Below are 27,531 nucleotides of genomic sequence, written 5' to 3'. Positions count from 1 at the left end.
TCAGCTAAAACGTTTCAAAGTGATCAAAGACCAAACAAACTCTACTTTCAGGGCCATGACACCTAATGCCTGAGAAGAAGTGCAAAGACTTGAATTTCTCCAAACTCTGTAGGTTCTGATGACTCCTTGAACCTTCCAATATTTGTCTCTCAAACATTTAAAACAAATTGCAATTAAACGGGAAGGTAAATAAGATTCATTAAAATTCCCGGAGCTTTTAACGGGCTGATTCCTCGGAGCATAGATATTTTTCAAATTGATATGCACCATCCAGAAATGCCATTCCCACGTCTATCGTGGGAGTGCTAGCAGCATATCGTACAGAAAGAGGACGTAAATACAAACACCTTTCCACCTTTCATAATAACAACAATTGCGTTATTTATCCAATGCATGTTGCGAATATGTGTATATTTGTTATTGACTGAATAAAGGATGCCATAATACTTTTCAAAACCCAAGCTGAAATCATCCACAAAGGAACATTCTAGATAGAAAGTCTAACATTCTAGATAGAAAGTCTATAGTCCAAGATAGTGAGCAATGCACAACTGGTTAAAATATTTCTTTGAGGTCCCCTTTAAATTGCCAATGTGTTGTATAGTTATATAACGAAAACAATGCAGGTGTTTTAAGGTCAGACTAACAATTCTCTCATAATCCCAGCAAAGTACTGTTGGAAAAAAAATATTTGGTGGCTAAAATCTTGAGCTAAGGTCTAAATGCTAGTCCTCGACACATAGCACTGGGACAGCGCGAGTAAAAGAAGCTGCTCCTAGTCTGAAAAGAGGGAACTGTCGCCAGTAAATATCTCCTGTCAGCCTCCTACTCGGTGCAGCTGCAGCATAAGAATGTATGTAACATTTATCAGCGGCGGCCAGAAGGCCACCAGTAAAACGACCCCGAGCAAAATGCCTCAGCCTGTTTGGCACCATATGAAAATGACATTCACTTCAGCTCTTCGCACAGACGTCAAAAGAAGCCCTTGTGGACGGCACATTGCCTGGAAATTCAACTGTGAAATTAGCATGTGGAGCCCGCTTTTTAAGATACCGTTTGTTCGCAAAAAAAGGAGAAGCAGAAACAAAACGCTATTAATTATTCATGCGACATAAATAATCCCACAGTGTTAATTCCTTCTATAAAGTCTTTATCTGCCGGGCAAGTGCTGCCCTTCGTTTAATTCTAATCTTAAATTCCCAAGCAAGTGCGCTGGGAATTGAGCAAAAAGCTAGCGCGCCGCTCCGATTTCAGGGCCGTAAATGACAGAATAATCAGGTATTCTATTAATGTCCCCGTGAACGACGGCGTGTGCGCCTTTATGCGTGCACTCTGTGGCCTCTTCAGCAGTTGTTTCAGAGAATTAAAACAGTTGTTTAAAGCAGGCACGAGGCAGCCAAGATGCGAACATTTAAGCACCGTAAAACGCCAATAAAAGCAGCAATAAACATTTGACCTGTTTTCGAGTGAAAGTTCCAAGCAGGGAAGCCAAAAACCGGAATTTACCACCGGATCACTTTAAGAGAACAATCTTCATTCACAATTTCGGACTATAGTTAGCAACACACAGGCAATTTCTAATGTACAGTTTCTGAGCAATGCAATGCATTCATCCATATCGAGCCTCGGTTTCAAGCCTCAATGCGTGAAATGTCAGAATAATCTCCACTGAGTTGCTCTTGGAGCCTTGTCAAGGCCGCCTTGCTTATTTTATCTGGAGCTCGGTCGTTGAGTGTGAATAAAAAATATTACACAAGCGTCGCACCCAGCATTGCATAAGGGTTTGCAAACTTTGCACTGATACCTCTGAAGATTGCCCTATTCAGCTAGGAAGTGTTCAAGGGTAAATCAGTTTGTGGTCCTGTGCATACAACTCTCCTTCCTTGGGTAACGTAGTACTAAAAAGGCACAGTAATTCGGGTCAGGCTGTATCAACTGGCTGCCCTATCCAAGGCTGATTGGCGCAATACTCCATGTATTGAAAGGCGAGACACACACCTACATTATGATCTGTTCGATTAACTGTGGTATGTATGGTAACTCTTGTTACAGCAAATATCGCAATTATGATAAACATCACGCCCCCAATGGATTTCCACCAGTATAATTCAGCCGGTGAAAAAAACTGGATGACATTTACTGGGGTTAGAGGCCTTGTAATAAACGGGGCATTCGGATTTTGATGCATTAAGCAGCACAGTCAGCATCTATGCTTATGCCCCACTTTTGTAGGGTGCAAAAAAGAAACAATGTCCTGAGAGGTAAGAGTCAGTAGACAATTAAAACCAGCATGCACATAGCATTACTTTGAAAGAAAGAAGGAGAATATTCGTTTGTATGACAAAAGATAATTATTCATCTTTATATTGTAACATTAATTTCAGGTCAGAAGTATACAGTTGGGAACAGCACTGCATAAATTGAATTAGTGACAACCTTGTGAAACTTGGTGCATAAAAGTGTACAAAGTGCAAGTGGTGACGCACAAGCAGGATAGGAGTGATAGGGCTGCTTCTACTTTTCGAAGCCCATATGATGAGTTTATTTAGAGTAGAGCAATACTAGCAGTGTTTTGAGCATTAAAAAATCTTCTGAGGTATGTAGATGAATGCCTGTTGAAGTCAGCCAACAGGCAAATGTCGCTTAGGATATAATTGAAGGAGTAATGATACAATATGGATTAATCATGAATAAAATGTGTGTTACTTTGATTATTGGACAAGCATTCTCTGGGATGCATGCCCAATGGGGGCACTTTGAGACTGAGGGGGTGTTCCATAACTGTATCTAAAAGTGGAGGAAGATGACATAATTAACAGAAGAGATTTGTTGACATTATAGGGACCTGCTGAGGAAGTAGCTGTGTGATGTCTCTGCTTTCTGTTTGCATCTTCTTTAATCCATAGAGCGGGGCCTCGTAGACCTGAGCACGGTCCAGGTGAGGTGAGGTCCATTCCCCTGTCATATCGGGTGAGCAAAATTGAGAAATTTACTTATTATCATGTATTTGGGAGCACTTATGTTTGGGAACTAGTGAATACTGTAACACCATATTAATACCAATGAATATATATTTTTTCCGTAGATTTACATAATTCCATTGACACGGAGGATTAGTGTGTTACGATTGGTACAGGTTGTATCGTTTCCAACCTTGACTATTATTATTTTCACTGTTCGTGCTTTTGATTTTGTCACATTATTATTTGATAGCAGTAGCAACACTTTGAGAGCAGAGGCCCTGATGAAAGCCGAGGGATTGATTGCCCATTAGGCAGAGACATGTTGGCCCTTTTTCCGACAGATATTTGGTCATACTGTTGTTTGCACTGTTCCAGTTTTTAATTAGGAGATGTGCCTTGCCATTCAATAAAGTTTAAGTTCGAGGACACATCATCCTATTTTAACCCACCACATCTGTTTATGTTGCACTGTGTGTTCACTATTATCACAACCATCAAAGATTAGCTATCAGAAGGCAATTCGTAGATAACTGTGGACCAGATCCAATACTATTAATTGACTGTGTGGCATTTGGTCTCGATGATCAAGGGACCAGCCTATTCACAAGGTGGACAACCAGATGATATGACTGATCACTAAGTCTTTTTTGATGGTAATCCACTATTTGATGGTTTGGATCTTGTCGACCAGCTTTGGATATATTTTGAGTCTGTTCGGGGATTCATGTGTTCGTCAGACTGGTAGTTGTTCCCTGTTTTGAGGCTGTTCTGTGGTTACCCGGGTACCCTTTGACTTTATAGTCTTTAAGGACAGCCGAGCCAGAATTTTTGGCTTTCAGACCCCCTGTGTTCTTTTGTGTTGATCATATTGTGTAGCTGGGGATGTGAACCAGGTAAGGGTCTTAAAACCTTGTATCCCTTTGACCCTCCCTCCACTGTTTGTTGTGATTTTTTAGGTATATACATTGTTAAATTTAAAGGGCTAAATCCAAGGCGTGGTTTAGGAGTACCTCTAGCATCTCTGTTAATATAGAGAACACTTTACGCTAATATTGAGACAGGAAGGGGCAGCTCCAGGCCGTGTGTTAGAAAGTCACATTAATTTCCTTACACTTTTTTCATTGCACAGTGCTGCCCGATTGGAATCAGGAAATAGGCTTTGATTTTTTATAAGTGTTTTTGTTTATGCCAGTGGGTGAAGGGCGTTTCCCCTCACCGGAGCACAGCAATTTGCCAAGCTTTGTTAGAGATTGCCCACTCCAGGACGTCCTCCTAGAACCTTTTTGCATACTATATTGAGGTTGCTCATCACCTCTTGATATAGAAAGGAAATGTCTAAGACGAATCTTCCCTCTGAATCATCTTAGTGAGTACTGCCAGTTTCATCAGTGACTTCAGGAAATTTGTGGGTGTTGAGCTTTCTGCATGGTGCAGTCAGTGGACCAGCAGCATTTCCAGGGCAGTATTTCCTCACAGCTCCTGAAATACTTGCACTGGTATAAATAACCCACCGGGGAACAGGTCACCCAACACCACTATCACCACTTTCTTTACAATTCCCATTGAAGATTGTTCAAGAAGCAGTGTAAGTACTGGGTTATTTCCCATTGACAAAAGTGGGGAGCATAAGATGTCCATTCTTAGGTAGTTTGCGATGATCCTCCATGCACAGGACATAGCAGCTATTACATCTACTTCCTCAAGTCTACTGTTGGATTTGTGGGCCATAACCATGACTAGCAAGTCTGGTCCAAACTGGGTTCTCTGCACCTTGATATGTGTGAGCCTGACCGTGTTATCGAACCAATATTGTGCAGTGTCACCATGTTGATGCAAATCAGTTGACCTCCAGTTAAAGACTGAAGAAAATTTAATATCATACAATTGGTGTGAAAAAGATTAATGGCATAGGTCCTTCACCCTGCTTTGTTGTAAGTCACCAAGATTACATTTGTGAGATGGGGTGAAAGATTATTCTTAATTTCGATAAATCAAGTGTTATCAGTGATTTATTTATCACTTGAAAAATTGGACATATAATAGGCTTTTTATATATATACTAGCAGCCCGTCCCGACGTTGTACGGGAGCAATTAGGCTTTAGGGCCCCCGCCCACCCCGACGTTGTCCTACCTGCGCAAGTCACTTTTTCCTCCTATACCTCTATGTTTACTTTCTACGCTTTTGTAACCTGCACACGTAACTTTTTCCTCCTGTAATGCACCATTTGGCTCACTTTTGTAATGCTCTGTTTGCTTCCTCTTGCTCACGATTTTCATTTTTGCTTAATTTTTTTGCCGCTCACAGCTCCTAAATAAATAAATAAATAACCTACCTCATCCGCCGCTCACCGCTCCTCCCTGCCTGTCCGCTGCTCCTCACCGCCTGTCCGCCGCTCCTCACCGCCTGTCCGCCGCTCCTCACCGCCTGTCCACCGCTCCTCAGCGCTACTCCCCGCGCAATGTCCGCCGGTCCTCCTCGCGCTCCTGGATGCCGCTCCTCCCTGCGCTCCTCACGTCGGGCACGCACGTCGCGGCCGGCGCTTCTTCCAAGGGACTACTTTTTTTTCTCGGTAAATTTTTTAAATAACATATATTTATTACGTTTATATAGCCTATGTCCATCTGCACACTCTGACGATTACAACGATGTATCGGGTGTGTGGATTGGCGCTGTGGTTCCCGAGTTTACCCGCCTCAAAGGTTCAAAGTTCTTCCTTTATAATAGTAGTATAGATATATATACTTTGGAGAGACAGTGTACCTAGGAATCTGGCTATTTTACTGTCAATAAATTGTGTGATGTTATACATTTTCTGGCAATTTACTTTAATATGCACACTGCACTTAAGTGTTCGATGTAGCTTTTTCAATGCTTTTTCTATTTTACATGTGGGTTATGTTTAATATGATGAGAATAAATGATTTTTTACTGTACTCTTTTAATGTGTTTCTAACTATCGTGATGGTATAGTATTTTTATATTTGATTATTTATTCTTCTCTGCAAAACTTGACTAGAAAAAAGTCAAATTAATTTTACCTTATCTGAGTCACTTACCTATAATATGCCTGTACTGGCTACATGCGGGTGTTTCCTGTTTATGTTTGTGAGAAATAGATCTCAGAGGTGTCATGAATATTCAATGACAAGAGGACGCACTGAGTTGTAATGCTGATCCTTCATTATATATCTGTGCCTTTATTTCATTGGTTCAAATTTGCATTGAAGATACTTTTTGAAATCATACTACAAAAATTGTTGAATTGTTTGTGGAGCACTGGGATTCACTTCCAGCACCAAAAGAGTTATTTCACAATCTCCTTTCACACTAGAATAGTTTTCTGCAGTTTGGGGACACAAATTATCCAATATTGAAGGATCTCAGTAAAATGAAGCCAGCTTTCTCACAAGTAACTTTGCCTTAAAATGTGCTGGAAAATCTTCCAGTGACAGATGAAATTCTGCAAATGCCGTCAACATTATGAAGCCTTGGTGCCAGGTGCCACCAGCTGGTCTCCTAAAATCTCATGTTGGTGACATAAGGATCCCTGTAACTGGTGCCATCTGTCACCTACTCATCACTGTAGCATTAATGACAGGAGAGTGTCATTCCAAAATATAAAAGAGAGAGACATGCTAATGGATACAGACAAATTATTGGTAATACGCGGTTAATTTGAACCTCTTTCCAAATTCACATGTGTGCATTGTCAGGTCCAGAAAGGTCCTGGAAGCGTTAGCGTTCACATCAGGAGCTCTATGGACGAGTGAGCCATGGCACATTTCGACATGCAAATAAGGTATTATGTTTAATATAATGCACGAATACTACACTGCACCACTTAACACTACACTTCAAGAATGCGCACGTTGTTTGGTTAATAGCACTTGGAAAGATATCTGAAGTGATTAAGAGGCAGCTGTGCCCGTGTACTGTTTATATTCAAGGGTGGTGTCACATTTAAATTTGTATATTTTAACTCAGTTTGAAAACAACACTTTAAAATTACTATATTGATCTTGAAAAGTACCGTGTTAATGTATCCACAACAGAAATCTTTGCAATGGGAATATGATTACAAAATGACAATAGTTTTAGACTGCTGCCTTTTGAATGGTGCAGACAGACTTAGTAATTTTTGGAACATCATAGCATAAGAAAACTTTAGATCGGATAACAAAAAACTGCCTGATTAGTGCAACTTGGCATCCTGGAGCTGTTTAGAGCAATATTATAAATTTCAAGGGTGAGCTGTTTTGCTTCTCTGTTTTTTAGTGAGCAAAAAAGGAATGCTCAAATTGACACAGCATAAGAGCAATATGAACAACTTAATATAATTATTTTAGGGGCATATAAATAAACGAAAGACAGTATACAAGCACTCCATGCATTGGTTTGAAATTGATCCCATCTCACAAGGAGCTGTACCCGTAGGAAAGGCAGATATATTTCTCTGAGTTTAGGAATTTCCTTTGTAAATCCATAAATTATTTCAATTCAGAATTATACTCAAATGCCATACCTTCCTGTAGAAAAAGCAAGGACAGTGCAGTGTGGCATTTACTAGTTAATGAAGAAGTGGGGTTTGGTTCATTACACCACCCTGTCCTTGTAGATCACAAAATATTTTAGAAAAGGTACAGAACTTACACTACCCGAGGTGTACTCTTTCAAATACACAGGACTTATATATAAATTATATAAAATAGCAGAATTTGTTTTAAAAAAGTGAATGGATATTGCTGACATATTTTAGCTTATCTTGTCACGTGACTTAACCAGATTTATGATTTTAAGATTTACATCTGTAGTTATCAATCCAACTGGTTGAACCAATAAGAAAACAAATGACAGATTTCCTTGAAAAAGTACTGACTACATGTCTGAATTAAGTTCCAAACGTAAGCAGTAGTACGCAATGTAGTCTTAATCTACAAAACACCTCCTACCTTTTGAACACGAGTGTAGAAGGTGCTGACATCGTAAAGAGAATTTTATAGAATAAAAAATGTATAAAAACAAAAGTAGAGCACTTTATGTATCGGCACAGAAAGCAGAATGGTAAACACTATTGCACAGTAATTCCAATTTTTAAAAGCTTTGCTTAAAGTATTTTGTATGTCAAAAGGATAAGCATTGATTGATAAGGTAATGGAATGCCCACATGTAAACATGTAGGCAAAATATAATGAACAAGGACGCAATTCTTTCAATCTATAAAATTAGTGTATATAATTATGATTACATGGCTGCAATCATAGTAATATTAATCATTGATTAAAAGTCACATTTTGAGTACTAACGAAAATAATTAACACCAAGAGAAATCACAAAGCTACATTAGAGCAATTTTCAAAAAGTTCAAGACTACTAGAATTGCTTCAGAGTAAACCAAACCTAAGCAATCATTTCAATAACTGCAAAAGAGGGACAGTGCTAGCAAATGAACAACATTAAAGAAAGGTTAGGTACTAGTGCATGGCAATACTATTCCACCTTTCAGATTTAAGTAGGATAGGTCATGTGGCCTTTCATGGCATCTTGTCCCCAAGACTACTTGTAAGGCTACATAGCAAATTATACAGGAACATAAAAAAATGAATAGCCCAGATGAACCAAAAGCATACATTTTTTTACCAAGGTACTTGATACTGAATGCCAGGAAACAGATTCCATAAAAGACTGTCTGTGCATTTATGCCGGGAGGGGAACAGCTTTAATTCCAAGAAAACCCTAATATGAGTCAAAAGGTCCATCAGAAAAGAGGAAGTACTCAGATAACATAGAAAATGACGACTGCATTCCTATATGCTCTTCGTCGGACTTGCTAGTCTGACTGCCATGCAACTTCAGGCCCCACTCCTTGCTGTGAATGTGATCATGAAGTACCTTTGGGGCATGGTTTACTGCAGTGCTAGACAGAGAAATGGGAACCTCTTTCTAGAGTAGATACCCTAACGAGCCAAAGAAATCATGGTAAATTTGCAGAGCCACGTTCCATGTCTGTAGTAACTCAAGTAAACTTCAGCGGTACTGTATCCTTCTTTAGTTTCCATTCCACTGGCATTTATAAAGCAATTCAGTGCTAAAGGGCATTCTTCAGCAATTTGATACACAGAGCAACTTACTCATGCATATTTGGTAGATAGAAGATGCATTACCTAGGACTGCAAAATAAGTTATTCATTTGAGAGGGATACCTCAGAATATTTTTCTACCAAAAAAGGGTCAAGGTCCAACTTTAAGACAGCACATTCATTATGCAACCCCTGCGGTGAGACCGATGGTCTTAACTATACCACTTATTCTATTAAGAATTTAACATATAACTGGACTTTCTTCTAAATATTTTAAAATTCAGTCTATGAATGAGCCTTCTGATGTTGCCTAATCACTTTGAAACCACTCATATATGATTCTGAGAACGAGATGAATATGTCAAAAATTATCATTTAGCAAAATATAAAACAGCATGTAATAGGGTGCTTTTGTTTTAATGGTCTGCTTTGTATATTAGTACATTTTGTGATTGTACCAACATTCTGTACAGATCCAATTACGCTCTGGCAAAATGATCAATAGGAGTCAAAACTATGATAGAAACCCATAATGGCAGCAGAAAATCCATTCTATTTTACTAGTTCTAATTATGCCGGCAGACAATAGCATTTGTTGTGTGCCATCTACATATCAAAACACCATGATAGAACTGAGTGTTAATCTAAGCGATCTTTGCACTGTGGCAATTATCAGCAGCCCTTATAGCTAAATGATAGGCAGAAAAACTGTGGGTTCCTTTGGGTTACCAAAAAGGCTTATAAGTAAGGGCCAAAGTAAACTATTGTGTTTGTAAACAGCTGACATCACACTTTATTGACAACACAGACATACATACTGGTAGAACTTTCAAAATGGACTACATTCTTCGTTTTGTGTAAATAATACTACCAGACAATGTACTTTTACATGTGGTGTACATGTGAAATGATGTCCTTCGCAATTGCCCTAATTTACAAAGACTCTACATTAATCAGATACAGCTCTGCCAGGTTTCCCTCGGAAATAAGCACTTCCAAGAAGATTACCAGCGACACCAAATTATTCAGTAGAGTCTCAGGACGAAACCCCCAGAGGCAGATAGAAATCTCTCAGCAGAAGAATACCCTCTAAAGGAAAGGACATGTATCAGCAGGCGAAATGCAAAAATGGCAGATTTGCAAAAAATACAATGTTGTATATAGAACTAAAATAATACCATTTTATATTTTGGTGTGCAATTGGGATTTAATAATGCAAGGAAATAAACTTTTATCTACCTGTCTGCGTCCACCGTCACATCGTGCACCCCTCTCTGTATCACATCACGTGATGCTGCCAGATCAGGAATCCGGTTAAGACTTCTAGTGTACAGGTTAAGCCCTCCATCGGTCAGGTATCTGGGAAATATACATAATTTTAGTCATCAGTTATATTCGTGTATCCAGCACAGAGTTTTCAGTTGGAACATGAGAACCCACTCTACTGTGTAACAAATTTCCAGCACACACCAAATACACAGGGTGCAATCATGGGGACAAATAAGTTGTGTTCACTTAAGCTTACAGGGAACATCTCACTGATATCCACACACTGCATTAATCTATTTCCACCCAGGGAGAGTGTGTTGTAGAAACATAAGGCCTGATATAGAAATACGTCTATGGTCACTAACATGCAATTTGAAAATTCATGGGGTTTGTAAATGCAAACGTGTTCTACAATATACAAAAATGCTTTTGCAAAGCAGAAAGCTTTTCTGACTCACAGAGGTTCTGCGACTCTTTCTAACGTGCAATTTAATAAGGGGCAATGCCAATGCAAACTTGTGATCTAATAAAAATACCCAAGTTGAAGTGATGTTAGACTTACAAAGAGGAAGCTGTGAGTGACCTTCTCTCATCTGAAGTGCGTTGAGCATCCTCGGTGGAATGAGAGATAGAGCAGGCAGTAGTGCGGCAGACCACTGCATGCACTCACTGATGTCTTCCCAATCGGAAAATATTTTTTAAAGGAGTACTTACTATTTCAAAGTCACGGGCTTCTTTAAAAAAGTGTTTTTATTGGGAATGTGAATGCAGGCAATGAAGTCTCTCTTAGGCAAAGATCCTTGCCTTCCCAACCCAGTGCTGGGAGTCACAAAAAGAGCCTAATTATAATTCATCTGATGGTTCTGCGACCTCCGACGAAAGGGCAATTTGTGAATAATCATCCTTACACACAGCTCATATAATAAATTGCATACCTTTTCTCAAAACAATCTGCGAGCAATTTGCACATACTAGTTTCCAAGCAGTTTAGGCCTATAATACCAAAACCTTTAAAGAATTATTTCATAAGGCAAATACCTAAATTTACAATGGACCATGGTGTATTCATGTTTTGTGACAAGCTCAACTGCAATTCCGAATGCAATCAGTGGCAAAGGGATAACTCAGAGGAGTTACTTTTATAATGACTTACTTTTATTACAAGTATAACATTTGTACGTCAATATTTATAATACACATATAGACAGATATTTGGAACAAGGGGGACATTGAAGGCAATATTGTTCATAGTGCATTATTACCATGCAAATACATAATACATAATAGGGTCCAATGTGCTACAAAGCCACTATACTTGTCTAATCTATGATCAAGAACAGAGTAGACATTTCAATGACAGACAGTACAGGAGATTTCTACAGTAAGATAATTAGATCTTAAATAGATAACATAATAGCCAGCAATTGACTTCTTCCTAAAGAGAGAAACTAATCAATGTTCCCACTAGCTTTGAGTTGTGTTAGAGTACATTATAGTCCAAAGAAGGAAATGAAAATGAACTCGCAATTACAGTGCTAAAATCAGAGGATTCACAAAGAACATACCATATTGCTGGTAGCAGCTGGCAGAATGTTCACATAAATATTTCCTTTTGAAATTCTGTTTACATGTTTGGCAGGTTGAATTCCTCCAACTGAGATTTGGATCAAAAGACCGGCCATCCTTTCCTCACTGGTGCATTAGGAGGTTTCAGGCCCGGTACCAAGGTGATGCTTTCCCATTCATTTCAATCACAGTGAAGCTTTCATCTTTCCACACATTCCCATATATTACTTCTTGCTAAATGCTAATGTTCTCCCACATATGACATTTGCGTGTGAACAGTTTTCTAAACATGATCTCTACTCCCACTTATTCCATGCCCTAAACACAGCACTATTTGTAATGCTAGGTATGTATGTAATTGTATCTTGAGGGAGTCATACATTACTGATAAATGTTGACCATAGACGTCAATAAGGGGTCGCACCTGCGACCCCTTGTTTGTCCACTGCGACCTCTGGTAGAGGACTTGTGACTCCTGGGGTCGGATTTTATATGAGCAGCATAACCCAAAAGTGAACATGGCTACTTTACAAAGAGTAAAACGCAACAGTGCATAAATAATAAATACAATTCTTCGTACTGGGCTGTAAATTGGTTTCATACATTGTTTCCTTTTGTACTGCACTGTTACCGGATGTGGGGAAGAAATGGAATTCCTATGCTTCAATCGAGGCCTAGCTATCTTTCTGTTCCATTTCAGCCATATTGGAATAGCGGAAAAGAATCAAGTCACAAGGTCAGGTAGGAAGCCATTACCCAGTAGCCTGGTGCAGCTGCTACAGAGACAGAGGCAGTGCCGGCTCCTCAGCTAAGGCGGAGTGTCGCCTCACTGCTGTTAGAGCAGTGAAAAAGGGAAAAATAAAATGATAATAAAGTTATTATCATTTTATTTTTCATTGCTGAGGGGCTGGATTAGGGCAGGGCGAGGCTGGTGGCTTCAGGAGGAGGAGTGGATTTTTTTTTTTTTATTTTTATTTTTTTATTTATGCATTTTTATATAGCGCAGACTTTACCCGAAGGCGTTAGAGCGCTTCACATTAGGAACAGAAATGAAACATAATGAGAAACATTACAGAAGAGCAGATTACTAAAACATACGTTACTTACATAAGGTAATAGTGACAATTGTGAGCAAACAAAAAACATGAGGTAGTAAACATTGTGAGCAACCAAAAATACATGAGGTAGTAAAGGTAATAATGACAATTGTGAGCAAACAAAATACTTGAGGTAGTAAAAATTGTGAGCAACCAAAAATACATGAGGTAGTAAAGGTAATAGTGACAATTGTGAGCAAACAAAATACTTGAGGTAGTAAAAATTGTGAACAACCAAAAATACATGAGGTAGTCAAAAGTGCACAAGAGGAAAAGTGACAAGTGGGCAGTTATAAGAGAAAACAGAGTATAATTTGAGGTATAATACTGCAATAAGTGCTAGGCACAAGAACAGGCGTTACGTAGGCAAGGTGGCACTTGTGCAAGTATCAAAGGTAAAAACATGTGAGAGGTAGCAACCGTGTGTTACAAGGGCAAAGTGTTGTGTGCATGTTACAAAAGGGCACCGAACACAAGTACATGGAGAATACTGCAAAAAGGCAGACACTCCCACCACAGGAAAACACTGGGAAGGCACTCCCATGGTCATGGAAAGTAAAAAATATCAGTAGTGGGAAGTCTTCCTCCGAATAGCAAGAGGACGTGAATTACTTTTGGAGGTGTCTCTGGAGGAGGAGAACTTTGAGGTCCCTTTTGAAGGCCTGGGAGGAGGCGGTGGTCCGGAGCTCAGGCGGAAACGAGTTCCAGATTCTCACTGCGTTGCCTGAAAAGGATTGGGCCATTGTTCTTTCCTTCTTGAAAGTGGGAGGTTCAAGCAGTAGATTCTCGGCATTGCGTGAAGGTCTAGAGCCTCCAGAGAGTTTCAGTTTATTCACCAGGTAGCGGGGAGAGGAGGCGTGCAAGGCTTTGTGGGTGATACAAGCGGTCTTGTAGATAGCTCTAGCCTCGAAGGGAAGCCAGCGGAGGGTGGATAACAACGGTGTGATGTGATCGCTTCTTTTGGCCCCATAGATGAAACGAGCTGCTGAATGGAAGACAGACTTAAGTGGGGACAGGTGAGATTTGGGGAGGCCAGTAAGAAGAGAATTGCAGTAGTCTAGTCTGGAGAGGACCAGCGATTGCACCAGGGTTATAAGGTCCTGCTCCGGGAAGAAGCGACGGATTCCCCAAAGAAGGCGCAGTTGGTAGCGAGCAGATTGTGCACACTAAGGGGCATATTAGGATAGAGCGCGGACCTGAGTCCGCCCGCGATCCTCGCGGTGTTGGAACCTATCGCCAGACATACAGCGGTCCTGCACTGCGAATTAGGATGCGACGGCAACGCTGGCGGTTGCATTCTACAATTTAACATAGCGGAAGCTGCTGCTTACAGCTGCCCATGCCTGGCATTTCCGTGCACCACGTGGCAGGCACCAGGCGGTGCCTGCCAATTGGTGCAGGGAAATGCAAGGGGGTACCATAGGTACCATCCAAGTGCATCCCCCACCCCCACCATCCCCAGGGTCCCGCTACGGGCCCCCAAAGCCATCCCGCCAGCCTTCCCATGGCATCGCTGCCATGAAAAGGCTTTTCCGCAAGCCACATTGTAATGTGTAATAGTAACATGTTACTGGCCTCGCTCCACCCGGCAATCAGAACGATTGCCGACCGGCGATAAAGTGGCGGACAGACTTTGCATCTGCCGCGATACCCACTGCCATCATAATATGGCGGGGGTATTTCACGTTACGCCATCGTACTGAGCCTCTTACTGCGCATGACAGCTTGGCAGGCTGCCTTAGAACCAGACAAACAGTCATGCACAATTTGCATATTCCCTACCAGTGCTGATTCACAGCGCTCAGACCAATCACAAAGCTGCATTGGAGCATTGTGATTGGCTATGGAGAGCCTGGGTGCTTCCTGGTTCTGAGACCGCATAGGAAAGACACGGCTGGGACCAGAGATAAGTGATTTTTTATATATAGATTGTTCATCCCCCTGCCCCATCACCCCAGTTCCCTACAAGCCACCACTGGACAGTGGGCTCCACCTTTGCCCTTTTTTAGTGTGCTAGTTACCCAGAAGGAAACATATATATATATATATATATATATATATATATATATATATATATATATATATATATATATATATATATATATATATATATATATATATATATATATATATATATATATATATATATATATATATATCATCCCCAGTGACAAGCAGATGAGACTTTTATTGTCTGGGACCAAGAAGGTCTGTGTGCTGAAGAATTAGAGGTGAGAGGTGTTTCCCATGGAGCAGTCTACTGCAATGCCTTGCCCCATGCATGTGCCAGCAGATGCAATTATATGATAGAGATGTACCAGTGCCATCCGAGCCAAGTTGCCAAGCATTGAAGGGACCATAAATATTATATTTGCCCAACTACCACCTGATACACTATCTGTGGAAGACAATCAGATCTCCAGCAGGTCAGTCTGTGCTTTTCCCTTTCTTGTAATGGACTAAAAAAAAATTTGTTTGGGACATTTGTACTTCCCTTCATTTTTAAAATGATTAAATGGCCTGGAAAGGTTAGAATGCCTACATCTACAGTTTATTTAGGGCCAAAGTAGAGTCCACATATGTGTAGGAGAGTAGGGTCTGCTTCCTATGGTTACCCCTACTTTTTGCTGTGATTCTCTGGATTTTCAACTTTAGTCTGGCTGTCGCCCTGCTAATCAGGCCCACAGCCTAGCTGCTCTCTCTCTAAATTGATACCATGTACTTTAGGTACATACCAGATTGGTTACTGGGTCACCCTTGTGAGCCCCTGTATAGTGTACCATAGGTACCCAGGGCATAGGTGCACCCTAGGCCTACCAGGGGCTGCAGCATGTATTGTGCCACCCCTGGTTTGCCTTCCAAATTGACAAAACAGGTCTGTTCTCACAGCCTGGGTAAGGAGGTGTAATCACCCCTTACTTAGATATAGTGTACCTATATCTATATATAGACACATATACACCTATAAGTCACTCTTATGGCAGGCCTTGACAATCCTGGAGGCAGAGTGCTTGGTTTTATGTGAGAGGGTGCCCTAGCATGAGCTGAGGCCCTCAGCAGCTTTCAGAACCATCTCCTTATAGCTGTTCTATGATATAGCCATACCATAAACTCTTAAGTGCATTATAATCCTCGCGGTTAATGCTAATTTTGGTTTGGCTTTATTAAAACAAGTCGTGTAAGGTTAAACACTTTGGAATACTACCACCCCCGCCAGTCCTGTAGCATTCGGCCCTTCTAGAGGGAGAAGACATGTAGTTACTGGTTTACCTGGTTAAAGTTAAACAGAGCCTCAGCATCACAAAATGGATGCTGCTGCCACAGACACAAGTCTGACCTCCTGGTGCTGGACGAAACTCCGGCAGGGGAGGCCTGGACAATAGGTTTCCTGTCCAAGGAGGTGCTGGCACCTCCCTGGACAGGCTTTTGTGTATTGGGGCAGGGAGGGCTGCATTCAGTGAAAGCTTTCCAGACACTGCCTGGACCACACAAGGTGCTCCATGCATTTCCCAGTTCAAACCGGTTGCTGGGGCACTCTGCCCTAGCTCTGGTGCGAAACTGGACAAAGGGAAAGGGTGTAAGTAAGTAAGTATTTTTTATTGTTTTTAGGTTATTTATTTTATTTATTTATTTTTAGAGTTTTCTAAGCTGAGACCTGTGGCGGACACGAGAGATGTGGGACCGGAACTCCTGGACATCCTGCATAATGCAAGCTGCACGCACTTCCTGAGGTAACTCGAAGTAGTGGATTGGGGTGCTTGAAGCCCCAGACCCGAGCACCATTTGCACTGAAGCTCAGAGTCCCCCACTCCACGAGTGACCCGTGGGCCCCGCTTTTGCATTTCATCTCAACGCGTCTTTGCAGTTCCTAGTCCATTGGCTAGTGAGGCCCCCAGAGACTTTCTTTTGAATCTAACTTGCTTTCCTGGTTGCTCCAGGCTTGCTCCAACTTCCCTGCAAAGGAAAAGTTCCTCAGACCTTGCTGGTCTGCACCGAAGCCAATCTTGACATCCTGCGTGGGTTGCGTTTACCAAGGCTTGTTGGGTCCAGTACGGATACCGACACAGCAGTCAACTAGATCCTTCGTGGGACAGGTCGAAACCAGCTCCTGGTTGTCGTCGACGCCTCCTGGTCCTCGTGGCTGAAGAGACAAACTTCACATCTTCACCTGAAATCACCCGACATCTGGTGGCATCTTTCTATCACTGCATTGGTCACTGGCAATTGACCCAGACTCTGTCCCTTCTGCTTTCAGGTTCTACAGATCTTCGATCTACCCTTGAATCCACCCGGACACTTTTCCTCTGGTCGCCTGTAGCACTTCTTTGCAGCTCTCCATTGAAAACGATGACGAAACCCGACACGAAAAGACACCTATGCACCAGGCTTCCCTGGGTGAGGTAACATGAGTACTCCGGTGCTCCCGTGGGTCTTGACTCTCGAAGTGTCCTAGTTTAAAAGGGTTCCATCGTAGTCCATCCGGAAGTGTCCTTAAATTGTAAATTTGTAACTTGTTTGTTTCCCAAAGAAAGTCAATGGTAACCAGTGGCTGTTTTAGACAGCCCCAGCGATCCCACAGCGATTCCACAGGCCCCAGGCCTGCTTTCTAATTCTCACATGGTTCTTATACCACTATTTTAGTATATGGTTTGGGAGGCGCCTAGGGCATAATGTATACTGTGCAACTTATCGTATGCTAATTGAGTAACTTGTATTGTACTTTTACCTCTGACCTCATAAAGAGTGCAGAGGGGTTGTGTTTAGAATACATACATATATATTTGATATATACCTGGTGTGGTGTCCCTTCAATTGGTACTCAAGAGATTATAATTGGTAAAACAACTTGCTTAATAAGCTCTCTGATGTCTTAGCCTGATGACTGCTTGTCCATGCTACCACTAGGATAGCTTTCTATAAGGTTGACTTTACAATCGCCATCAATAAGGGTCGATTAGACTGGTGCAAGGTGCCCACTAGAACTAGTGGACATCATATGCAGGCTAACTTCTCACAATATGTATATAAAACGATGTAATATCTATAATAAAATAAGAAAGTGTACATTCGTCGGGAGTACTAAAGAGTAACAGTAGTGGAATGTTTCTACAAATCATTGTTATAGTGGCATTCTAGTTGACCTGACATCAATGGTTTCTGTATCAGCCTTGGCATATGATTTTTTAAAACATGTATCTAGAATATTTTTGTCAGTATAGGTTTGTTTCTCAGTGGATAGTGATTCTCCATTTCTCATGTTTTAATGTACATCTTTACAATTACTTTCAATTACACTTTCAAGGGTCCAGAAACTGGATTTGGCACCACTTGGCAAGTTAGGACTCTCAGCAGAAATAATCAGGCACTGGTAGGTGAAGTATTTGATGGCCCTGTGACTTCTTAACAGGAGGCAAGCACGTATGCACAAGCCCTTGAAGAACTTTGGAAGCAGGATGTAGAAGGCAGAGTTGAGTCCTTTCACTCCCAGGACAGAAACAGCAAGCAGCTGGAAAGCACAACAAAGCAACAGTTAGAATGTCAGTCCCTCCTACAGCATCCATCTCTTCTTCCTGGGAGAATGTCTTCAATCGAGCAGTGTTCTGATGTGGGGTGTCAGAGGTCCAATACGTATACCCCTTTCTGCCTAGTAGGCAAACTTAAAAGGAAAGTCTTTGTAGTGCATCATTCCTAGGCATGAGCGTGAAATCCGTTACGCTCGCGGATTTTGCGGATTTTAGGGAAATCCGCAATCCGCGAATTTTGCGGATTTCCCGCAAAATCCGCAAAAAAAAATCTGCGAACGTAACGGGTTCAAAAGTTGAACCCACACTCATGTAACTACTTTACAATGGCGCCAGCAAGCTGCCAGCGCCGTTGTAAAATAGTTACAAAGTTAGCTTGCACAGGAACCACTAGATAAAACGAAGCAGGTGCTGCTTTATTTTATCTAAGTTCTTCCTGTGCAAGCTAACTTTGTAACTATTTTACAACGGCGCTGGCAGCTTGCTGGCGCCATTGTAAAATAGTTACAGGCACAGCCTTACACAGGTCACTCAAGGGACCCCTGCGCCCTTCAGGGCGATTGCATAGTAACACACACATGGTCACTCGAACTAGTTGATGCTCAAATTCAGTGACTCATTCATTAGCCCAAAAACAATAATGAGCGTCTTCGAGGCTGGACAGGTGTTCCTCTTCCCAAATCTACCGTGGAAACTCAGCTGTGATCAGATGCTGGGTAGAGGGCGGCCTTTGCATGGTCGCTCGAACTAGTTGTGCTCAAAATCAGTGATTCATTCATTAGCCCAAAAACAATCATGAGCGTCTTCGAGGCTGGACAGGTGTGCCTCTTCCCAAATCTACCATGGAAAATCAGCTGTGATGCTGGGTAGAGGCCTTTGCATCCTTGACTTTCATGAGCGCAATCCCCGTGCTGTTCCTGTGACCAGGAGCTTCTTTCTCTTCCTATAATTGTGTTCGCACGGGTTGCTGCAAGTTCGCACGCGTTTTGTACAATTTCGCAATTTGCGAAATTGTACAAAACGCGTGCGAACTTGCAGAAACCCGTGCGAACATAAAAAAAAAAATCCGCACGGATTCGCGGATTTTGCGGATTTTGGCAATCCGCAAATCCGCGGATTGCCAATCCGCAAAATCCGCTCATCCCTAATCATTCCCTTCTTTTCCCTGATCTGGCTTCAGACACACTGCAAGGGGGCGGAGACTGCTTTGTGTGAGGACAGGCACAGCCCTATTCAGGTGCTAGTGACAACTCCTCCAACCAGTCTAGCACGGAAAGGCCATTCAGCCTGGTGATGGCCCATCAGGATATGAAAGGCACACCCCAGCTCCCTTTGTGTGACTGTCTAGAGTGAATGCACAACAGCTCAACTGTTAGCCAACCCAGACGTGTAATCTACAGACAGGCAGAGGCACAGAATGCTAAAGCAAGAAAATGTCACATTCTGAAAGTTACAAGGGACTAATTTAGAGAATAGTCGATATAGTTGAAGAGTTGTACAAATGTAACACACTCAATAGTATCCACAGGATAACAGTCTTATTGCTCAAAAATAAATTAATGGAAGGAAGAAGAGAACACATAGAGAATAACTTATGTTTGACAAAATTTTATATTTACTAAAACAAGAGCAAAAATTGGGGAGATAGATACAGACAAATAAATTGGAGCAAAAGTCATGAACAGAGGTAAACAAAATTTTCTCTACAGTTCATAACTGAAAACATCAACTCCTAATAGATAAAGCAAACAACCTAAATTAATTATTAAAAAATGGTTGTAAGTTAGTGTCACAGCAACATATGAGGAGATGATGAAGTGTCGACGTTTCGGTCTTAAAGGGCAGTCGTCAAAAAGACCATCATCAGGACGATATTTTTCAATGCTGAAAGAACTCCATGGAATTTTTGGAGGAATGCCGAGTAGAATGATAGAAGATGGCAGTAGGAGTGGGGCGCAACTGTCAGCCACAAGTGAAGTCTTAGATATTGAAGAATCGGGTCACATCCGTTGACCTTATCTCTGGTAATAGTCAAATTCAAAAAATATATCCAGACATTTTGGAATGAGAACTCGAACGGCGTTCTGTGTATCCTAACAGTCGGTTAGGATACACAGAACGCCATTCGAGTTCCCATTCCAAAACGTCTGGATATATTTTTTGAATTTGACTATTACCAGAGATAAGGTCAATGGATGTGACCCGATTCTTCAATATCTAAGACTTCACTTGCGGCTGACAGTTGCGCCCCACTCCTACTGCCGTCTTTTATCATTCTACTCGGCATTCCTCCAAAATTCCAGGGATTTCTTTCAGCATTGAAAAATATCGTCCTGATGATGGTCTTTTTGACGACTGCCCTTTAAGACCAAAACGTCGACACTTCATCATCTCCTCATATGTTGCTGTGACACTAACTTACAACCATTTTTTATTAATTAATTTAGGTTGTTTGCTTTATCTATTAGGAGTTGATGTTTTCAGTTATGAACTGTAGAGAAAAGTTTGTTTACCTCTATTCATGACTTTTGCTCCAATTCATTTGTCTGTATCTATCTCCCCAATGTTTGTTCTTGTTTCAGTAAATATAAAATTTTGTCAAACATAAGTTATTCTCTATGTGTTCTCTTCTTCCTTCCATTGATTTATTTTTGAGCAATAAGACTGTTATCCTGTGGATACTATTGAGTGTGTTACATTTGTACAACTCTTAAACTATATCGACTATTCTCTAAATAAGTCCCTTGTAGCATACTCTGACTTTAACCATACAGTGCCCAAGCCTATAAGGGCTGATTGGGTTTCCCCTGCCTATAACATTCTGAAAGTGGCATTTTCAAACACGCAATTTAAAAACCAACTTCACCAAGAGATGGATTTTTAGATTGTTAGTTCAGATACCCAAACTCCAAATCTCTATCTGCTCCTACTGGGAAATATGCTTAAAAGATATTTCATTGCAATCCCCCTATAACCCTAAGGGAGAGATGGTACAACATTAGCAGTATTATCAGGACATCTACAACACACCAATATATGTCCTATCTTTTAAATACGCTGCACCCTGCCCATGGGGCTGCCTTGGGCCTACCTTAGGGGTAATTTACTGGTAGTAAAAAGGAAGGTTTGGGCCTGGCAAGTGGGTGCACTTGGCAGGTTGTAATTGCAGTTTAAAACGGAACACACAGACAATGCAGTGGCAGGTCTGAGACATGTTTGCATGGCTACTCGTGTGGGTGGCACAATCAGTGCTGCAGACCAATTAGTAGCATTTGATTTACAGGCCATGGGCACACCTATTGTACTTTACTAAGGACTTACAGGTAAATCAAAAAATATGCCAGTCATGGATAAATCAATCACCAACCCAATTTAGACAGAGCACATGCACTTTAGTACTGGTTAGCAGTGGTAAAGAGCCCAGAGTCCGAACACCAACAGGAACAGCTGTAAGTTTGAGTATATCCCCGCAAAAAGGCCCAAGAACAACACATTGGTATATTTTCTAATATTTCCCCAGTCTTTTATTGCAGGACGTTAAATTTGTCATTTTCTGAGATGTCACTAGTTTTAAAGGCCACATGACATCACTTACTGTGATGTCATGAGGGGGAGGGTCAGGGAATCATGTCACTCCTGCTACTTTTGAAATTTTGATGAACTGACGTTTATGATTTTGAAGAAACAACAAGGCCAACAGAGAACATCTTTTAAAGCATGTACATATGGGCCACTTTTATTAATAACTGAGTCAGAATGGAGCAATTAAGAAAATTGTCCATGATTTAGCTAAAGCTCCCTTTAGTTCTGGGGTTTATAACCCACCAGGCCTACTGAGCTGTAAACTAGCCTAATTTCTTACAATGGCTACCCTAGCATGAGAGACCATAAAGTATGGTTGTCTAATGGTAAATCGTGGCAATAAGAAAATGTTTCTTCTCTTTGATGCTCCCCACACTACTATGTGAATTTCAAAGTTTCGGGAAATCACTTGCTACAATCGGAGAAAAAAATGGAAACATGGAGAATTTTAAAGGAGGATTGTAGGGTTTCTCATGCTAGTGCCACACCAACTATTGATGACTCCATGCTACTAATCTCTGAGCTTGTTCCTAGTTCATGAATTTATCATATCACCCTTGAATGCCTTGAGTAAGGTTGCTAATAAAATTAGGCCTGTGCAATTCATGGTTCCAGTAATGCTTGTGGTCACTCGCTCATTCTGATGTAATTTTGGTATTGAAGCACAAGGTCGTGTGTGATGATAATGCACATGGTCACAATTGAGCAAAAAGCATGCCTATTATCAGAAAAGGCGCACTTCCTATCATACAATCTTACCCTGATAGTATCAAATCATATATTTCTCTTTGGCAGACATAACAATGCAAACAACTTAATTTTGAAAACTTATCACCAGTATTCTTTTTAATGCCTTTCTTGGATTGTCAAATACACAATGCAATACAAGGCAGTCAGGCAAATCTAGAGTCAAAGAGTATCCCAGTACAACAAGATATACACAGTGACTTCATAGGTCACTTTGTTCGTATAATAATAAGTATACATTTGTTCACTGAATACGTACTCCAACACCACACTACATAGATTGATGGGATTTAGCATAAGTAACAGGTTACTTGGGTTGTACTCAACATATCATCACTACTAGTGAAATTAAGAGCATCAGTGACACCACTATTGAGAATGTGGCTGCCTAAGGGATCCTGAAATCTGTCTCCTTGCCTACCATCTTCAGGAATTTCTATCAGATAGCTTGCCCCGGCTCAAAAGCACCATTGCAAAGATACCTTCCCTCACATTTTCTTCTGATTTGAGCAGTTTACTAGCCCTAATTTACTTTTCAAATAAAGTAACATGAGTATTTTTCTTCTAAGACCAAGCATCTCAAAGGGTCAGTGCCAGCTCTTGGGGCTGGATCGGATTAGTGTTTATGTGTTGTAATATAAGTTTGAATACAATCACAAGTGATGACCTTCTCCACAGGGCATGCACCTTCTTCCCTTCGAGCACCTTCCAGCACAGCTAATCCCAAGGTGATGGTACTCCCACTGCTCAGTCATGCTCCATGGCCATACATGTTCCCATACCAGGGAATATCAGCTGTCATGAGTTGTATACCATCTCTGCTTCCATGTCACCTCACATACTCCCTCAAGGTCCTCAGTTCAATCTTGAGGACTAGTGGGTACAATTGATAAAGCCATACATGTCAGTGATGCATTTGGGCACCTATCCTGAACTTATACATTCAAATGGTTTGACAACCATTTATTCACAAATGAAGTTAACTCACTGTCAAAATGATAGCAATAAGGTATAGATTTATGCAAGAGAAAAACTACTACTGTAAAGGCCAACGAGTGCGTGTTCAAGGTCGAGGATTCTTTGAAAGCTTGTGGACAACCAAAAACTAGTGAAGCCTAGAGAAATAAAAAGTTAACAGTTGTAAATCCATTTGAGTTTTGCTTTAATTAACTTTTTGGCTCTAAGAATCATGCTTATAATTGCTCACTTGCACTAATAAGGCTTAGGATACTATGTTGGCTTTAGCCCTCTGCATTTTTTAAAAACACAATACCCAAGGAGAATACGAAAAATCATATTTTCAGGATATGCAAATCATATATAATACATTACCGGATTGCATATGTGGTTACACTTCAGCTGCTGCCAGAAGTTAAAAAGGATTAATTATTTTCAATTTTAAGTTCGGGTTTGCTAAGACCTTTTTATTTCAGTAAAATTAGTGTATGTTTCTATATTGGGGCTTTCAGCCATCCACCTTCATTCCGTGGTCAGTTGTTGTGCCACTCATATTTTCTTTCACCCCCTACACCATGGGGTCAGCCCACTTCAGTCATTGGCTCTTCACTGTGATAACTGCAGTCTGCCCCTCACAAGGTCTGACTTTTTTTTTTCAGGCTGCACTACTCAAAAATAATTTGCAGTCATATTGTCTGAGAACTAGGTGCATATTAAAATATTGCTCAAAACAATCTCTTAAGTCTCTCCCAAGCAGCATTTCAACTTACAACCCAGATTTAACAGTTGCGGCCATAGTGCCAACAGAACACTTGTGTTTAATGTTTGCACTAAACAAATTATTTGTCACTGAATATCACATAAGTCGCTTCTGTCTACGTGGAACTACTCTGTAGTCGAAAACAAACTTAGTTTTTGCTGACATAGATATAACAACAATTTCTGGAAGCCATTTTGAATGATATGCCCTTATGAATAGAAGATTACTGTGAAACTTTACTCATATTCACATTGAGGCCAATCAACAAGATCATGGCTAAACTGATATGAATTTAATGGCACATATCTATTTTTTTAAACTCCACCTCGACACTCTGCAAAACCTCTTTATGTCCAATCAAAAGAAAACTATATGGGTCTGATCCGTGAATTGAAGGTATGCATCCCTGATTAGTAACACCGACAATGGCTTAAACATCTTCTCCTCTTGCCTAGCACTTAGGTAGGCTGGTGAAATAACATTATTATCCCAAAATAATTGCGACTGTGTTGTTACATGGTTTTGCAAGTGTGGGTGGAGATGACAAAAAAGTATCTGTTGGATTCACTTACCCACTATTGATGTCATCAGTTCGTAGACTCTTCCCAAGAATGTCTCCATCACTCATGTATCCACTGACATCGACTTCAGAGGACATTTCCAGATCGTGATTTCCTTTGTCATTAATTTCCATTTGCGACATATTACCAAGGCGAGAAATAGCTGCCCGGCGCAGAGGTGTGGTATACATAAAGCGTGAGGGGTCGGTATGAATGAATCGACTTGTGCTGCTGCGCGGATAGCCGCCAACTAAAGAAGGGGCATCCCCTGCCTGTAGCCGAGGACTGGACTGCCCAAGCCTCCATGTCACAGGTGTACTTCTGGTCGTCAAGCTTGGTATACTCCTTCCATTTACTTCAGTTGTTATGGTGCTGTCAAAAGTGGTCTCTAATGTGCTGTTAAAAATAAATAAGATCCAATTACCTACATGTGACTTAAAACAAAGAATGTCCTAAAACCTATATGACAAAGGTTGATTAACTTGGTTTAAGCTAATGGATCACGAAACACTTGTCTAGGAGTGCACACATTTCGTTTTACTTCTACAAAGAACATTTTTTGCTGTATGCAGAGCTCAACTTACATAAGATAAATGCAAACATCTTACCTGTGACTAATCTGAGTCCCTCGAAGGCTAGACATAGTTTCTTCCAAATTTTGTCTCAAATCTGCTATATTTTTTACTGTTCTCATTCTCCGCGCTTCTGGGTCTTCTCCTTAAAAAAATATTTTCAGGGTTACATAGAGCAATACATAAGTTGCTTACTTCCGACATGTGTTTGAACATATCTTTGCATTCCTTCAAATGAGTGTACATCTTATTGTTCTAGTTGCTTTCTTTTAACCCATCATTTACATTCTGCTGCTTGAGATCGCTGAGCATGGATGGTAATTCCTCAAAACACCATAGGTAGTGGAAGTGACATGATGCCCCCTTTCATAGTCGCCTCCCCGGGTGACATTACAAGGTTGACCTCCTCTCACAGTCCTAGTTCCTTACAGCTACATATTTGCTGCTGAGGGATTAAGTGAAGCAAAAGGAGTCAAAATATCTGAATCCATATTTTCTAATGTTCCTGTTACTGCCTTTGTACTCTAGGCCCCGTGGTAGCAATGACAGTTACAGGATAATAAAGGACACTACATTTTTTATGATACTCACTCGATCAATCACATTAGAACATTGGTGTGAGGGTGTAAGTCTTTATATAATGCAAACGTGTTATTCATATATGTACTTATATGACTTCTTGCCTTGAGGATGTTCATTGGTTTTATTTTGAAGGAATAAAACATGTTTGCAAGAAGTCTTACTTTGGCACCGGCAAGTGGGTTGTCACAGCAAGCAGATGACTATTTTTGCAAGGTACTTTGAAAAGCATTCAACTCTAATATTAATTTTGCCTACATAATCAATCAATCAAAATAGCTTTATTTAGACCGGGCTCCATACCATACGAGTCAATACTCTAAATATAGAAAAACATCATAAAACACATTACCATCTGAACCATAAAACATACATGTTACCCACATTTCCCATTAAAAGGAACATAATAAAATTGCTCAAATTGACTTATGCAAAGCATAGAAATCCTGAAGTCTATTAATTCTTACAAAGTGATCACACTACATGCAAGTGTCTTTTAACACCTTGGCTGCTAGGTGTTTTCCCCCCCTGTGCTGGAAATTGCACTTAGGCTGTATTCATGACGAGCTCAGCTCGTCATCAGCACAGCTCAACTGTGCATCATGACGAGCTGAGCTCATCATCAGCATCGAAAGGGTTAAACCATCAACACGTTTCCCATATCCTCCTACTTGCTAATAAAAGGCTTCTTATTGCACAAGTCACATCTAAAAATTGCAATTGAAAAAAAATTTTTGAAGCTTCCAATCAATTCATTATTCTATATTTACATAAACTTGGTTTTAAAAATGTCCTTCGTTCCCTACTAAAAAACATACAATCTAGTAGCAAATGCTCATTAATAAATTTCATTTGTAGTCCACAGTCACATAACCCTCCATTAATGTTAATGATATTTTTTATGTTATCTGAATTTATATAACGCACATCTGCCTCAGCAAAGAGGCGTACCGGCACTGTCATTATCAGAAGAAACCTTAATCTCATTGCCAATGTTGTCCTTTGATACTTAGGGTTTACCCCTATTTGAAACTGTAGACGTTCCCCTCAGAACAGTATTGGCCATTTCAGATAAATAAGTAAATACCTCATTATTTTGCCATGATGCCCAGCAAAATGCTGCTGATCTCTTCTTTAAGACGTACCTAATGGCCCTCTTCCATTAAATTTCTACCATTCTACCCTGCATTTCTTTATTGAAAACTTGTAATGGGACGTCACAACTGGGAGAGCGCAATCAATATCTCTCTTTCAATTAAGACACAAGACTCCTTATTC

General features: G+C 40.7%; 1 protein-coding gene across 2 annotated transcripts in view; it reads right to left on the bottom strand.

Moving 5' to 3' along the window:
- Positions 1-27,531, bottom strand: part of NAV3 (neuron navigator 3) — a 1,035,010-nt gene that overhangs the window by 482,108 nt on the left and 525,371 nt on the right. For both annotated transcript variants that reach the window (XM_086919576.1, XM_086919578.1), the window contains exons 10-12: positions 25,711-25,819; positions 25,115-25,498; positions 10,282-10,401 (exon numbers count right to left, since the gene is read on the bottom strand). In XM_086919576.1, coding sequence (XP_086775702.1) covers positions 10,282-10,401; positions 25,115-25,498; positions 25,711-25,819 — 613 coding nt within the window. The remainder of the gene's footprint in view (positions 1-10,281; positions 10,402-25,114; positions 25,499-25,710; positions 25,820-27,531) is intronic.

Source organism: Lissotriton vulgaris, chromosome 1_1, assembly GCF_964263255.1.
Source record: "Lissotriton vulgaris chromosome 1_1, aLisVul1.2, whole genome shotgun sequence".
In the NCBI taxonomy this organism is placed as follows: Eukaryota; Metazoa; Chordata; class Amphibia; order Caudata; family Salamandridae; genus Lissotriton; species Lissotriton vulgaris.
This window is presented reverse-complemented; position numbering and strand designations above follow the sequence as displayed.